General features: G+C 42.1%; 1 protein-coding gene across 1 annotated transcript; it reads left to right on the top strand.

Annotated features, from left to right (window-relative positions):
• The first annotated feature begins 1225 nt into the window (after positions 1-1225).
• stk17al (serine/threonine kinase 17a like) lies at positions 1226-13061 on the top strand. The gene is made up of 7 exons (XM_079644126.1): positions 1226-1553; positions 4830-5042; positions 8318-8462; positions 9449-9575; positions 9684-9732; positions 10036-10215; positions 10909-13061. Exons 1-7 carry the CDS (start codon positions 1441-1443, stop codon positions 11198-11200), a joined length of 1119 nt encoding a protein of 372 aa, XP_079500252.1. The 5' UTR covers positions 1226-1440; the 3' UTR covers positions 11201-13061.
• Positions 13062-17472: the final 4411 nt, after the last annotated feature.

Here is a 17472-nt window from a genome sequence, read left to right as displayed (position 1 = left end):
AGGTTCAATGAGCAGAGAAACAACTCTCCCACAGATAAGAAAACAAACAGGCTCTGCAGAAAGCCTCAAGGTCACCTTCACATTCATGGCTGAGAACGAGTGTGAGAAAAAGTCTTACCTGCTGTAGCACAGCCAAGCCCACATACAACAAACAATACAAAACATGCCTGCAATGTTTCTGAACGCATGATTGTTCATGAGTTTTTGTTTGAATGATGTATTTTGTTTTGTCTTTTTAGGATTACATTTTAGGGCTGTGGAAAACGTTGGGTTATAAAAATGAGGGTTTAAAAGGTACAGTGAATGTTAAATTAAGTTAAGTAACAATGTTGGTGTCTCTTTGATTAAACTAACACTTTTGAACTCATCGCTTTCCCTATTCAGTTTAAGATTAGCTGGACTTTAGGACACACATCTAAACTGATACATGAAACTATTATACTGCTTTACATTATAAGAAGATAAAGTGTGTAGTAGTTGACTACTATATTATGTTTAATAATTAATATAGTTTCCAGTGTTGTAAAGTAACTAAGTATATTTACTCAAGTACTGTACTTAAGAAACAGGTTTAAAGGATTTGTAATGTTCTTCAGTGTGTTTTCAATTTTGTAGGTTTACTGTATACTTTTACTCCACTACATTCATGTAATACCTTTACTGTAGTTACTTGGCAGATTTGGATGAATGATTTGAAATATATTTCACACTTAAATAAGAATGTAGTTACACCTTTCACAAGCTATCCTAAAGCATCCAAAGTAATTGAAACTAGCTGCCCCTTGACAAGCTTTGATAACTTTAAAATTAATCAATGATTAAAATCAATCAATATAAATAATTCTGATAAGGGCCAACTTTAAGTATATTCTGATGCTAATACATTTGTACTTTTACCTGAGTAATATTTTAAATGCAGGACTTTAACTTGTAACAGAGTATTACACTCTGATATTTCTACTTTTACTCAATTGCTGAACTGAGTACTTCTTCCACCTTTGATCATATTATTAGTCTCTATGCGAACTATTCAACTGAAACTAATGATAAAGGTCTTTGTTTATGTTTGTGTACCTGCACCGATAAACTCCAGCCACTTGAACACACCACTTGCCAGCTGACTTGCACCTCCTCTCTTGCGCATTCATTGGCTCTTAACTGCGGAGCGTCTTCGCAGGGGGCGGGCCCTGAGCAGGAGTTTATTGTTAGGAATGTGTAGTAGCACTCACAAAGTAATTTACCACACCGACTGTGCTGCACACTCCCGCAGGGCATCCTCCTCTTTTTTGGAGCGCGCGCACTGGATTATCTCCCGGTGGTTTGACACAGCTGCTGCTGGCTCTGATCGGCACTTTTATCATGCGAGTTTTCACTTGAGAAAATACTTTGTTGAGTGTTATTTCGTCGGCAGAAGATTGTTTCAGTTCACGCGCGACGTCAATGCTAGAATCAGCGAAGATGAGCAAAAACGGAATGTTGACAAAAATCCACACGAGGATAAGATCTGACCCCTTCACTGCGAATTATGAGCTGGTCGGCAAAGAACTGGGCAGGTGAGTTTCTTCGTTGATTTCCAGCATGCATTGGTGGAAATAATTGAATCTGTGTACTGACTTTCTCATGTGCTGGCAGAATGGAGTTTGTGTCATTCTTGTTATTAGATGTGCCCATGCAATGGTAAACGTGTTAATTTGACATTTCCAATCCTGCATTCTTTCCCGGAGAAAGGCTCAGATGGCACTTTGGCACGCTCAATGGTAATGCGTCTTTGTGCGAGTAAAGGAATAATTTCAAGAGATTCAAAGGTTTGTTGTCATATGCACATAGGCTACAGTTTAGAAATGGCAATACAACTATTCTGACCGTAGCTCCTCCAACAATGCAATATAGTTGGATACAATTTAAATTAATTAAAAAGTAATTTTTAAAAAAAGTTTTGTAAGACAAATAGAGACTCCACACATCGTTCTTATATGTCTGCCATAAGTGGTGAACATATATCTTACTCTGAGTATCTAAACTCCATATAGGCTGTATTATAGTATCTCTTTGCACACTTATGTGGTCTAGTACTGTATATCCCGTGTGGTGTATGAGTTGGTCAAAATGTAAACTTCTAAATGCCTTGAGCTGAATTTCAGTTTGGAATCCCTTTTTTAATGTATCACATACAGAGGTGACAAAGTGACAAATCATTCAACAATTAAAGAACAGCAAACACAAAGTTACCTTTACAAATTTTGGATTCATTATGCATTTGTTGTCTAAATCAGAACTCATGTGCTTCTTTCATGTCACATACTTGTTTTTTTTTATCAGGCTATCTAACATCAGAAACTTTTTTCTAACCTTCTTTAGCCAAGTGCATTTTATGGGTCACACTCACTGATGTGCACATTCCAGAAGTGGCCTATTTAAGCGGGGATTCCCCAGTGAGCCAGACAATAATGACTTTCCTCAAAAAGCATTCAGAATTAACACAAGGATCTGCAGTTGAGCCTCTGGGTTTCACTTAACCTCGACAGCTGTTTGATTGCACTCTGTGCTAAATCTGCATCTGTCTCCATAACTCTAATGTTCCCTGCAAGGTGATTTGCTCCTCTGCAGAGTGATGGGACAGCCTAAATAAAATAGTCAGTTGGTAGCAGCCAGTTTCCCTTGTCGGACACCATGGACAACAGCAGCCAGGTCCTGTGGGGGGTGAGAGGGGCTCTATATGCCCCCTCTCCCTCTTCTCAACCTCATACCTCAACCGATCATCCTGTTTCCCTCTTCTTCCCAGGATTCCAACTTAACAACATCCTGAGAACAGGCCTCATAATCGCATTAAGTGCAGGAATGTATTCTTGCAGATCAGCTATGTAGTCCGTACATTAGGGGGGGAAGTTGACCATATTAGAAGCAGGAGGTGCATAAGTTGAATTATTCTGCCAAATGCCTCTTTAGCAATTAGACTCGTTGCCCTTATTTTTAAATCCTTTTCATCATGTAGCTTTACATCCTGAGTCCCCTGCAGAACTGTGCACAAAACATGCCATCAGGAAGAGGAACTCATGTTGTGTCTGTGAAAAAGGCAAATGAGAGCTGTCATTTCTCATTGCACTTCAGACATGAGTCAGTTTCCCGCTGGGGGAGACAAAATGCAGACTCCACAGGAAACCGACTTCTCAATCAAATTATCACCATCTCAAGTACTGGGGTAGTTTTGTGTGTCTCGATTGATAACGGACAGGTTTCAGACCGATTTGATGAGACAAACCTGCAAATGAGCAGTTTGATCTGCATAGACGTCATGGTGGATCCAGATAGGATGTTTTCAGTCAGTGTTTCACACCTAACTGGGTGTTTTTAATAAAAGAACACAAAATAAAAGCTCTGATGTTGGTGTCATGGCTGAGTTTGAACATAGCGGAAGATGGCCATGTTTGGTAACCTCTGACCTGTTGTCATCCTTTAAAAAGGCATCCCGTTGCTCATTTACGTGGCCAGCGTTCATTCCTTTTCACACCATATGTAGTTCCCACCCCCAGCGAGCTGCTCTGAACTTGGCTAATTAAGGATGAAAAGGCTCTGACGTGCTTTGCCTTTTCACTCTGAACAATGAGTCGTCACCAGTCTGCGAGACTAGGGGGGAGAAACAGAAGGAACAGGCCTCGCTGTAGCCAAAACAGAACCGGTCTCTGGCCAGAACAGTTGCTGTTTTTGGTCCCGGCACAGTGGGCTTGGAGCAACGCTGTGTGGGAAAATAACAGGCACCACGCTGACTGGACTTTTCTGACTTCATTTACATTCTGCCCAGCTCACAGTCATCTTTTCCCAACCCATCGCAGCGGATCTCTATTGTGCAGCTGATTAAAACATTGAGATGTTAGTCGGACATAGACGCAGAAGCTACAGGCTCCGTTTTAGCATGCTGCGCAGGCTCCAACCTGACTGTAGCAGCAGTGACCCCCCCCGCCTGTCTGGTGGGTGGTCCTGCTGTATCAGCCGACTGGTCAGCTTTTGTACGATTGTCAAGGGGGACGCAGGCTCTGTCCGAGTGTCTGGGCGGAGGTGTCAACACAATCCCATTTGTCCCTGCTGCTGTCAGCTGTGAATAAAGGGAAGTGGACAAGCCTCATTATCAGCCTGGGCGGCACGGCTGGTGATTGTGACAAGAGAGGTAATTCTGCACACATCGGACATCCTCCCCACACCCACCACTGACCCCTTAACGCCTCCTGGGAATCCATCAATGTATATGCTGTGAAATGAATGGTAGTCATGAGGTCTTTAATCTCGTGTTTTACCAGGAACATCCATCAACCGAGCCGTTGCATGTCTTTGTTTTTGCTTGACCTGACCCTTATCATGTCCCTGCCCACTATTTAGCAGCCCTTGCCAAAACTGTCAACCTTATCTGCCCCCTGTCAGAATCCCCTGAAGGCTAGAGGAAAAGGAGGAGAACGGGGGAAATCTCTAACGAAGGTTTTATGGCACCGCCTCCTGTATTTTCAAATGATGCAGATTAACCTTCTTATCTCTAAACTGTTCTTTAACCTCGCCTACAGTGCTGCACTCGTGGCCTGCTGGCGGGCTGTTCCACATGGCTTGCACTGTAATCTAGCTTTTACCTCATAGCACTTTAACTGTCATGAGTTTGTGCAGTAATTTTAGCCCTTCCATTCGCTGCATTTGCCTACATTTACTCTGTTGGTCGCATTGGCTACTTGGATGCAGAACAGAACCAGCGCAAAACCAAATATATTTGAAAGCCAATAATGTGGTTGTGATTATTCTGTCTCCTCACTAATCACTCTCTGCTCTCTCCCCTACTTTTTGTGTCCCAGGGGAAAGTTTGCGGTGGTAAAAAAGTGCATCGAGAAGGCAACGGGGAGGCAGTGCGCTGCCAAGTTCCTGCGAAAGCGACGGAAGGGCCAGGACTGCCGCATGGACATCTTGAACGAGATCGCCGTGCTGGAGTCGGCCAAGGCTAACCCCTACGTGGTGGCGCTGTATGAGGTCTACGAAACCAACAACGAAATCATCCTCGTTCTGGAGTGGTAAGAAAATGCAGTACACATTACAGAAACAGCACAAAGGTCACGGAATAAATAAGACCTCACATTTTAGCAGTTTTGTCTGACACTCATTTCCTTTTCCACCAGCACTGATCTGAGAAAAAGTGATTTAAATGGCCTTTTTAAACTTTCCTCACTTGTCTGTGTTTGAGCCATGCCAGGAAAACTGTGGATACAATGAAAAGGCCTTCAATCATTATGGCGAACAAAATCCTTTAATCAAAACTTCCCAAATGGGCTCGTAGAAAACCCCCTCGCATATATATATATATATTCAGTTTTACTTACAGTAATAAGCAACAAACATTTTTAAGGTTAAAAAAACCCACAACATCTCATTCACTCACGTCAAGCGACATCCTGTATTGCGCATGACGAGAATGCTTTGTTGTTTTCTGGTGAATTCTCAGCTTGTATCTATACGTCTCATCTGTGAAAAAATACTTCCTGGCTTGAGTTATGTGCCGGTTGCTGAGAGCACAGCTGCATGTCACTCACCTCAACAAAAAAAAAAAAAGTCCACATGTGTGAAATACATAGCAGTATTGCAGCAAAAGCCCAGCCTTAAATGGAAATACTCTCGGTCTGTGGTTAGCTGCTTGTCTCGTCATAGCCCAGACACCTCGGGTTCGTGTTATTGGAAATGGCTGTCAGGAACCGTAACTTTAAATACCTATGTGGCACTGTGTGAAAAAACAATAATGAGCGAGTGAGTTACACTCTACTGTGAGAACTTATTGCTCTCTATACTCATCATGCAGGTGAGGTACAGCTGAGAGGGGCTGCTGGTTCGACGACCCACTAAGGCCATCCCAGCCGTCTGGCTCTGGTCTGTTGTGTTTAGGTGTTAAATGACGTGGTGCATATCCACTAAGTGTTCTCTAATGACAACCTCTAATTAGGATCTGGAAAGGACACTTGGCATCTTAATTACCTCGCTCGCCTCATTACAGGGAGATAACACGGGGCAATTATGCTTGAACCACGTTCCTCTGACCCTGTTCCTGAACTGTCTGCTGCTCGGGCAGGAAGCCCCCCCCCCCTCCTTCTCAGTCCACAGTAGTTCCAGACATGGAATGCCTTCACAGAACAAAAGTCTCTCTGTAGGGGGGGGGGGGTTTGACCTCTGACTGAAGTGTGAAAAGGGAAGTAGCACCACAGTTCACCCCTACATGCCTGCAGAGAAAACATAGCAGGGGGTCAGTCCACAGTGGTCCACAGTTCCTCTCGGCTTCCAACTGGTGCTGCGCGGGGAGATCGAGTGGCCTGTACATGCACAATATTTTAGCACTTAAAGAGCTTAGTTTTTAAAATGTCAGCTCATGCTTTTAAAGCCTCAAAGCTGCACTCCGAGTGAGACCGTTTGCCTCCGAAAAAGCTGCATCTTCAAACTGTCTGACCTCAGCCTAGGTTTTGAGAATTGTGACCCATTTTCCATTTCCTGTGGGTTTAAATGTAAGCATCAAGCAGGGCTCCCAGTAGAACCACACACCTCCACACTGGTAAGAAGTGTTGTTCGCACACTCTTTTTGTATCCACAACCACATCCCTTATGTCAGAGAAATGGAGGCAAAAGATTTTATTGTAATCATCTTTGAAATCTCCAGCATATGTCATTACCACGGCAACCCCCAGCATAATGACTTTTAAAGATGGTTAAAAGAAAAAGAAGCATTACTTTTGGGTGCAGAGTAGCTATGCTTGCCAGATAATGAATCGTTCTGACTATAATCGAGGACGAATGGTCATCTCCTGGTTAAATGTACTCTTTAAAAAAAGTTATGAACCCATAACAACTCTAAAAAATGCAGGCCTTTGTTTAAGTTAACTGCCAGAAGGTGTGCACTGTTATTAATTTAAGACAGTCTTTATCACGATTTAACATCCTCTCAGGCGCTCTGCTGACAGCTTAATGTAGCTGCTGGAACACTTTGTCATGTCAAGTATTTAATTGTTCAGACAGGCACGGTAAAAGTCCAAGTTCATTTTCACCATGAGGTTTTTCAAGAAAGTAAAAATTGTCCGTCAAACCCTACTTCCCTGTCTTTCATTTCCTCTTTCTCGAGAACACTAGACATGCTTTCAATTTAATATACATGTGCAGATCAATGTAAACAGACTAAGTGCAGTTTCATTCCAAGTCTCCACATGCTCTCATGTGTTCAACAAGCGGGTTATGTGGCAGGTCAAATATTTGGTGCTGGTAGCAAAAAAAGACCAATGACGGATATCCTCAAAAATCCCCTAAAACATGGGTGCTATTTTCACAGCTGAGGATAGTAAAGAGTTTAGGGATGGAAAGCTAAGAGGAGATTGGGTTATGTATGGGTTACGCTGGTTATGTAACAGTTCTGCTCAGGGCCCGGTCACAAAGTCTACCTTTGAAAATAAAATGCATACCTGCCATTTAAATCTCCTGCACATGGCTTTAATTATTTTGGATAAGATGCTTCAGGCATTGATCTGACTGAGGGAGCGTCCATCGTAAATCAACCATGTCTCAACTTTATTTAACGTTGTTACAAAACTGAACAAGTCCAGACCAGAGTCTGACTATTCCATATTGAGATGTTGAATAAGAAATTCCTAAAAAAGTGTAATCCTTTTAACTGGGAGTTGTTTTGACCCAACAAGCAACAAGCTGAGGCCTGTATCCAGATACTTACCTGACACTACCTTCCTGCAGCCTTCTCTGGATAATTTATATAAAATGTGTAGGCTTTGCTGATATCCATAGTGTTTGCCTCTTTTCCCCCTGTGTTGCTTCAGTAAGTGAACCTGCAGGCTGTATAAGGCCTTATCTGACCGTGCTGTAAGCTTATACGGCCATTCTTATCTCCAGTAATAGTCCTGGGAACGGGAAAGTACATGCAGAGACGGGGAACCTGAAATGATATTGATTAATGTTGGACTCACATGCTGTCTGTAGATGTGGATAGACTTTGGTCTTCCAAGCCAAAGTACACTAATGAGGACGAGGGTGTTTCGTAATTTGTTGGCGAAGACATGAAAAATGACTTTGGGTTTGTTTACTAAAATTCCACTAATGGGACATGTTGGAATTTGCTATTATCCCCTTGTGTGATTTAAAGTGAAAGGAAGGGTGTATTTGTGCATTTTAAGGCTTAATTTATTATGACAAGTTGAAGTGAATAATACAAAAATGAAATATAATCCAAACTAAACTCCACACAGTTCTTTTTCATTTTATCGTTGTTTTGTTTTACTCAGTGTTCCTTCCTGTGCTTTCCTTCCAGCGCTGCCGGTGGGGAAATCTTTGACCAATGTGTTGCCGATAACGACGACGCCTTCACGGAGAACGATGTGATCCGGCTGGCCAAGCAGATCCTCAATGGAGTGGCCTTCCTGCATCGGAACAATGTGGTGCATCTGGATCTGAAGGTGAGCATACTGAAAGATTATATATCTATATAGGACAGTGCATTCCCTCGAGGGACAGGCCGAGGGAGATATCATTTCTATTATGCAACCGCAGCTCATTCAGGGAGTCACGACCCTGTTCCCACGAGGAGTCACACGTTACAGGATAGACTATCATGTTTTCTTTAACGGCCCCTGGGGTAACATGGCAGTCATCATTGAGGTTATCTTTCTACCTACACATCTGATAGATTAACCAAGTATCCATTTCTTATAACACATGTTATTCAACTCATTTTAATGTGAATAGCCTGGTCTGACCCAGAATTAAAGTTACAATCTCAAAGATATCGGTTTTCTTTACTTTGGTGGCCCCTTTGACAATAATTGGTAATTGCAAGTAAAAAAAAATCTATATTCCTTTAGATGGTAATAGAACAAAGTATTGAGATGAACTTTTGTTATTGACCAAATACTTATTTTCCACCATAATTTGCAAATAAATTCTTTAAAAATCAGACAATGTGATTTTCTTGATGTTATTCAACTCATTTTAAGGTGAATAGCCTGGTCTAACCCAGAATTAAAGTTACAATCTCAAAGATATCGGCCAAATTATTGAGCAAATACTTATTTTCCACCATAATTTGCAAATATATTCTTTAAAAATCAGACAATGTGGTTCTGTACTTTTTTTTTTCTCATTTTGTCTCTCATAGTTGAGTTATACCTAGGATGAAAATTACAGGCCTCATCTTTTTAAGTGGGAGAACTTGCACAATTGGTGGCTGACTAAATACTTTTTTGCCCCACTGTATATCCTACTTGGTTTTGATTGGCTTATGATCCCACCAATGTAGCTGCATACTTACTGATGTGCCAGACCCCAAATCCTACTTGAACCTGGATTTGTTTTGACTGATTCAACCTGCCATATCAATAATGACCTCAGACGTCAGACCTCAGGCTTCTTTAATAACCGTTATGTCTCTGTCTACCCTCTGCAGCCCCAGAACATCTTGCTGACCTGTGCCAGACCTCTGGGGGACATTCGCATCGTGGACTTTGGCTTGTCCAGATGCATGGACAAAATCACAGAAGTCCGGGAGATCCTGGGCACACCCGAGTATGTTGGTGAGTTCTGCTTTAAGCCCCTTTTTAAATACCCAGAATCACCTGTGTCTTCTCCAAGTGAGCGCGATTTATCATGACTAATTGGGGCCATGTGTTTTGTTTGAGCAGCACCAGAGATCCTGAACTATGAACCCATTAGCACTGCGACAGACATGTGGTAAGTGTCTACTGTAGTTAATTTAAACATGTAAGTGCAGATGTCAGTCTGTTTTACTTCTGAGGATAAAGACATATTCAGGACGATCATCATCTACACAACATGCAAAAGAAAAGTCTAGACCTTAGACCACAACACCGTCTTTGCTACATACTTACAGTTAATTCATTATTTACCGCAGCACAGTGGAAGACAGCCAAACATGGTTTTTTTTACAGTCTGTCGCAAAACAGATTATGTAACTATCCAAGATGACAAATTGCCTAATAACCTCCTTCCTTTTTCTTCCTCCCTCTCTGCTAGGAGTATCGGGGTCCTGACCTATGTCATGCTGACGGGGGAGTCTCCTTTTTTGGGTGAAGAAAAGCATGAGACATTCCTCAACATCTCCCAAGTCAACGTCGACTACTCGCAGGACACGTTTGATGGGATCTCGTCCCAAGCGGTTGACTTCATCAAGTCCTTGTTAGTTAAAAACCCAAGGTGAGTTGACTTCAAAGCTGTTCTGAGAATGGCTAAACCACAAGAAGATTCCATCAGCATCACTTTGAACTTATTAACACACCAGTCAGGTTCACAGCAGCACAAAGGAAGTACATCCGCATGAGCAATGAGTGTATGTGGTAACAAGATTTGTGTCACTTTGGCGATAAGTGACACGAATCTTGTTACCACATTTGCAAAACTGACATCATTTAAAGAGCTCGGATCTTTGTATTTCGACATGACAAAAACCGCAAATGCATCATCTTTGTGTGTCAGTTTAATTTCAAGTGAAGCTATGTTACTTTATTTCTGCTGAAATGAACTCTAATTTTAATTCTGATTGAGAGCTCAAACACTGAGCCTGTACTTAATCACCCCAATATGTTGATGAGAAGTAGCAGCAGCCTCTGTCTCACATCCAAAACCATAATCTCCAGTCAGTATCGTTCAACTCCAGCGGATTACTGGTAGCATTGGAAAAAGTGAGAGAATCTTCAGTGTTTGAGTAATCGGTGAGAAATGGATGGAAAACATCTTGAGTGCAAAAAGTGCTTTTCTTTGTGGTTTTCCGAAACCAAATTTTGCAAAAAAAATATGGCCGACGTTGGAAGATCCAGGGGGATCCATTGGTTATGTAAACTACTCGGGAATTTCCACTCATCCGCAGTGTTTTTGTGTTTGTGTGTGCAGGAAGAGAGCCACGGCAGAAGAATGCCTCACCCACCCCTGGCTGAACTCGCTCCCCCTTCCCCACTCCCACCCGCACATCAGCACCAGGCCGACCTCCTCCCTGGACGAGCCGGAGACGTGCCAATCAGAGTCGGAGCCCGAGAGCCCGAATCCCTCTCCCGAGCTGGACTTGATCGGGTCGTACCTCGTGTGCCCGGGTCAGGGTGGGCTCAAGGCGGGCCGCAACGCCTTCTCCTTCAGCGATCCCCCCTTTCCAACACGGCCTGAGATAAAGCACGAGCTGATCTGCTGAGCGTCGTTTTGCAGGTGGAGAGAGACTGAGGGAATTGAAACTCCGCGGGGCAGACGCTGAACGCCAGTGAGGCTGCAGCTTCTTGGTCCTGATCTGACTCGGGGCCATGCTATATGGATGCTGTATGACTGCTTGTACTGCTGTGAGCTGGGTTGTGTGTGTGTAGTTTAATACCTCTGCATGTGTTTGAGTAATACACGCTTCCCCGTGCTGATTCATGATTGTACGGAAGGAATGTGAGAGGAATAAGGATGCAGGAGCAAGGAGTGGGAGAAGACACGCAAGGATTTTGTGTCAAGGCTGCACTGCTGCCTTTTTAAAGTGACAGCTTATCACTGTGGCTATTTCACCCTGCACGCACACTGGCTTCTCTTTTTACCCAATTAGCCTTTTGAACTGGGTGTCCAAGGACAGGCATATTTGGGAAATGACTTCACTCACTGTGTGCTCTCATCAAAACAAGTTATGCTTCAGCTGACCCAGACGTACCTTCTGTGATGAGTTTTGTTCAAGGAGGTAAAGGGTTTTGACAGTGTTGTACTTAACAAAGGAATTAAAGGACAGCACCAACGATGAAGCCAGACTGTTCCACTGTTGTATGTGTTTATTTATGTGTGTTCGTTGTTCCACTTCACCCCCTTGAACACAAAAAGCCACATCAATGCCTGAGTTTAGGATGGAAATAGTAGCATCTTCTTTTTTTTTTTAAAGGACAATCTGAAGCACTTTTTATTTTGTTATTAGAGTTCAATGTTATATTAAGCAACCAAAGTCTATTCAAGCACAGTCACCTGTCACAATGTGTTCACCATTTTCCAACACCCACTGGTTTTGTCACATGTTTATTCACGAAGTGCCACTTTTGTGTTAACATTACAGTTTTACTTTTATTTGGTTTGGTTGGCTATTGCCCAAGTTGCACACGTTTTTTTTTGTACTTAACTGCGAGGTAGACACACGATTTCAGGCTCTTAATATATTGTTTGGACATCAGTCTCAGAAAGTGGGAATGGCAGGGGTAGAAAGCAACAGATAATGTTGTAATTATAATTATAATTGATGAACAATGACATGGTCAACTGAAGATTTATATAAATAAGTGACATTTGCCTTCAGATGCTCGGGAGTGTAGAAATTGGGGAAGTATTTCTCCAAAAAGTACTGAAATGTATATTTTGAGTTAATATTAAGTTTAATCTGTAAAATAATTACGTTTTTTTTTTTTTTACCAGTGTTTGTTAACATCATATTGTCTTATTTACCATGTCAACTTTTACTTATTCTTATTGTTTCTGCTCGTGATTTTCAGGCAGGTTTGCACTTGTCCTTTTGGACGCTATGTCAAAATGAATAAATGTTGATGGCATGCATTGCAAAATGTAACAAAGAAAAACAAGACTCCAGGTTAGTTTTTATTGACAAATAAATAGCTTGCATGTAAAATAAGAAAATGACCAATTGAATGTTTAACCATTTTTTTACTTGCATGGGTATACAGTAGAGATGCAATGGTTGTCAACCTCTTGAATTATCTGCACACAGTACTGCTTGATTTTTTACTTTTGGTCTTCAGCATTGCACGACTGATATTATCAGTGGATGTTTAATAGCTTACGATGTCCGTGTGCACTTTAGTGGCGCTCAATGGCATTAAACAAAGAGAACTTAGTATACTTTAGAATAGTGGTTGCCAACTTTTCTGAGCTTTTGACCTTAAAAATTATCTACCAACAACCTCTCACCATCATACATTTATGACTGGCTAATCCTATACAAAAATACTCGCATAGTTTTATATGGATTGTTTTTAGAGGCTTTTCTTGAACTAGTGTTTCATAATAAAAAGCATCAAGAGAGAAAAGTCAGACTTGCTTATTGTGTTACCTTTTGTATTATCTTATCCACCACATAACCATCCATCAATCGACCACCATAAACTCTATCCCATTATACTGCTGATGAAAACCATTAGGCTTAAATGTTGGTCTGGTGTTGATAGTTGTGTTTAGTCGGGAGTAAAGGCAGACCCCATACCACAACAGATTACTGGTGTTTGGAACCGATCACATGTTCAGCATCTGCTTTTCCTCTCAGCATGTCAGCATTTAGAGAAACTGAGTATCATTAAGAAAATAAAAGACCTCTCTCGGGCAAGTCTTCCATAAATATCCACCAGATTCACTGAACAGGAAATGCCAGTATCCTGAATAGGAACAGGGGGTAATGATTTCCACTGTAGTTGAGTCTCTTGCTCTCGTGCACACACTCAGGATTGCTTACTCGTGTCAGGGTGGGCACTGAGCCAGCTGAGGAGAAAGCGGGGCTCCCTGCAGGGTCCTGCTCCGGTGGCTCTCGTACGTACCGACCACTTCCCCTAAAGAAAATCTTCCTGCTGCATGGAGCTGAGGAATGCCAGAAATGTTCAGATCTGGCCTCCTTTCTTTTTTCAACCCCGTCCTTTAAGCCTCTCTTACCTCCTTATGGTCTTTTGTTTGCCTCAGTGGGAGCTGGGATTGTTTCCACACACACGCAAACATGATATGAAGTTATTGAAGTGGCTGATAAAGGGTCTGTTTCTCAGAAGGATTCTCAGGGTTTGTTGATGTGACTTTGATATTTAAGGTGACCATTAGTGGATGATTTGGGGCCATTTGTAAAAGAGCACTTGGCTCATTCAGATCCAAACAAATAGAAAAAGCAATCAAAAACATTACTGTGACATCCAGATAACCTGCTCTCAACAATCCCTGTGGATGAAACGTAATATTTTTTAAGGTTATCTGGCAAGGAATCATGCTTTAAAAGACCCAAGTAAGACACATTACTTTGTTAAGTCCATTTGTCTCTCTTGAGTCAATGTAAGAACAGTCAAAACAGTGTCACGCCCTGGCTCAAGGACGGACAAAGGAAGGAGACCACACATGATTTATCCAATTGAAGTGCATTTATTTAAAGAAACTAAATTAACTATGAAGTCAGTTAATCAGTAATGTGTGTAATGTGTGGGTGTGTGAACATGCATCAGTATATAAAGAAAGAAAGAACAAACTAACCAACCAAGGTCCAGTAGAGCCAAGCAACCCAAGAGGAGAGAGAGACTGACTGCTCAGGCACCCATACTTGTAGCTGAGCAGTCAACCCAAATCAGGTGTCAGCAATCTCTCCTGATTTGGGGAGTGGCTAACCAGGGACCTGAGTCTAAGGCCTAGGGGCCGTCACACCTCCCCCCTTAAGAATGAGGTAGCACCTCAGATCCTGAAACAAAACAAGAACATTAGACACAACATTTTCTTCCAATTCATAAATCCGAGTAACACGTTTCAGAGCACATACAAACTGCATTATAAGCCTATCAAAATTGATACTAGGAAAAGAAGGAACTATGACAAAAAGTACAAGAGGTGGCTACCGATATTTGCACAAAACCCGCAATCATTACGGCCTAACCCTAGGAAAAGCAACTACTGCTGCTTAGTGGACGAAACAGGGAATGCCTGTACGACCAAAACTTCAAGAAGAATGGGACGAAGTTCCCCTTGCCTGCACCATCTTACCCAAAGAGGTTACTGTAGCTCTCTTTCACATACTTCTGTGTGTTACAAATGTTGCACTCTGACCTTCTAGCCCAATTGACATGTTTTGCACTTCCAATCATTTACACTGAAAAGACTCCTGCTCTTCCCAGGCAGAGTTTTCCAACTATCTGTTCCTCCAGCTTTCATCATCTGTGCCCTCATGGTTTTCTTCCTGCCACCTCTGTAACAAGTGCTTCTTGTAGAAAAGTTCATCATTACACTTATCCGGACAAAACCAGTCCTTGCCTCTAACTTGAAAACTCTTTCCTGCAATGTTTATTTTGTTACCCCTGAATGGCTTTGCATGATCTGGCTAAACACGACCACATTTCCAAAAATGATGTCCACTCCAGTCACGGGCAACTCTGGACAAACACCAACCTCCACTTCTCTCTGGACCAAATCACAGGACAGAAACAGTTTATGCTCAGGCACAGAAATGGTTTGCAGACCAATCCCTCTAACTGGAACACAGCGCCACATGTCTGAATCTGGAGAAAAAGGCAAGATGGCCTCCCTCACAAAAGTATTCAAAGCACCCGAGTCCCTCAAAATCCTGACTTGAACTTTCTTGTCACTCCCAACTAGAGTTAAAAAACCGTCAGACATAAACGAAGCATAACCCGACTCAACCTCTGAGATATCAATTGCCTTAGCCTGCATTTGCAATGGAGCCAAGACTTCCGTTTCACCAACTCTGGGGTTATGAATAGTTGTAGCCAAACCAACTGACTTCACATGAAAATGTTTGCTTTTCCCCTCTCGCAAAGCACATTCTTTTTTCCAATGACCCTCTTGATGGCAATAATGACACACATTTGCATTGCTTGTGCCATTAAGATGCTGTGCAAACTTTGGGGACAAAGATCCTGCTTTCTGAGATTCATTCCTTTCATAACGCTCACCAAAGATGTGCCTGTGCATCAACACATACTCATCAGCCAGTACTGCTGCCTCCCTAGGACATGTGACTTTATGTTCATTAATATAGGTTGCAATGTTCTCAGGGACAGACTGTTTCAACTGCTCCAGAATGATTAAATCACATAACTGATCCAATGTTTTTACACCAGAAGAAGAGTACCAGCGCTGGAAATGCAAGATCAAATCCCGTGCAAATTCCACATGTGTTTTGTTACCACTCTTTCGCCAGTCTCTAAAACGTTGGCGGTACGCTTCAGGCACCAACTCATAAGCCTTCAAAACAGACGATTTCACCGTATCATAATCTTTACAGGCGTCAGAAGATAAAGCGGAGTAGGCTTCTTGTGCTTTGCCTGTAAACACACACTGCAACATTAAAGTTCTGTCCTCATCAGGCCAGCCCCTTGATTCAGCAACACGCTCAAACAAACCAACAAAAAAAGTGTCTATATCATTTTCATTAAACTTTGGCAACAGTAAATTAACTGCAACATCAAAGCGTGAACTTACAAGTTCCTCATTCAATGCTGATGCAGACATTTTACCTGCCCTAATCAAAGCCAATTTTTGCAGTTCCAAATCCAGTTTCATTTGTTCCTTTTTGTATTTAATTTGTTCCACCTCTTTTTCAAGAAACAATTCTTTCTGTTGTTCAAATGTTAAGCCAGACACAGAATTAGTGACACTGCTCTTACCTCCCCTGTCCATCTGTACCGCAGTCTAGCAAGTGAGCCTTTATAACACTTTTCAGGGTTTCCTTTGTTTGTTTGGAATCACAATCAACAGAGTAATAATGAGCAATCTTCACCAACTGCTCCTTTGTACATTGCTCCAACAACTCATCCGAGGGACACTGAACAAAATCTTCCACAATGTTAGCCATATCAAACCACAAAAATCTAGCAACCTAGATAACCAAATTGAGGTAACATACAGCAAACCTTTACACTATGCAACAACTGGTAACTCCCCATGCTCAACAAACTAATTAGAGTATGTCCCTTATCTAACTAAACTCGTACCTAGTCTTCGTACAGATACTTGTGGTGGGTATTTATTCACTGAAACCCAGTGGTACTGGAAGGCAACTGTATACACAGCGACCCCACAAGAAACCATGGACGTGATCCCGAGACAACTGCTCTAGCCACTTTCTCTGTCACACTAAACCCAACCCCCGACAACAGACTCTCTATTAGAACCTGCTGCTTGGCCTCACAGAGTAGAACACCAGTCACATGCCACACCAAACATTTAGCATATTTACCTCAAAGAAAACTGGCCCAAACTAGATTATAATAAAGCTCTCCAAAACAACTACATCCATGTGTGATACTCCAACTTAAATAAGCACAGAAAATTCATACCAACAAAATGTATGTCAATTTGACTTTAGACAAGCCCCCATGTCGCGCCCTGGCTCAAGGACGGACAAAGGAAGGAGACCACACATGATTCATCCAATTGAAGTGCATTTATTTAAAGAAACTAAATTAACTATGAAGTCAGTTAATCAGTAATGTGTGGGTGTGTGAACATGCATCAGTACATAAAGAAAGAACAAACAAACAAACCAAGGTCCAGTAGAGCCAAGCAACCCAAGAGGAGAGAGAGACTGACTGCTCAGGCACCCATACTTGTATCTCTCCTGATTTGGGGAGTGGCTAACCAGGGACCTGAGTCTAAGGCCTAGGGGCCGTCACAACAGATAACACAAATATAACATAATATTGATTTTTCTTGTACTATGTGAAAACTGCTCCCACATCTGCT

The sequence above is a fragment of the Notothenia rossii genome (genome assembly GCF_949606895.1).
Source record: "Notothenia rossii genome assembly, chromosome: 8".
In the NCBI taxonomy this organism is placed as follows: domain Eukaryota; kingdom Metazoa; phylum Chordata; class Actinopteri; order Perciformes; family Nototheniidae; genus Notothenia; species Notothenia rossii.
The sequence above is the reverse complement of the archived record's forward strand: the minus strand, read 5'-3'. Positions and strand labels throughout refer to the sequence as shown.

Excerpts from the sequence above, each read along its gene's own strand:
- stk17al (XM_079644126.1), top strand. The coding sequence starts at position 1,441 with ATGCTAGAATCAGCGAAGATGAGCAAAAACGGAATGTTGACAAAAATC. Across the intron at positions 8,463-9,448 it reads TGGTGCATCTGGATCTGAAG|CCCCAGAACATCTTGCTGAC; the intron begins GTGAGCATACTG and ends TACCCTCTGCAG. Across the intron at positions 10,216-10,908 it reads TTGTTAGTTAAAAACCCAAG|GAAGAGAGCCACGGCAGAAG; the intron begins GTGAGTTGACTT and ends TTGTGTGTGCAG.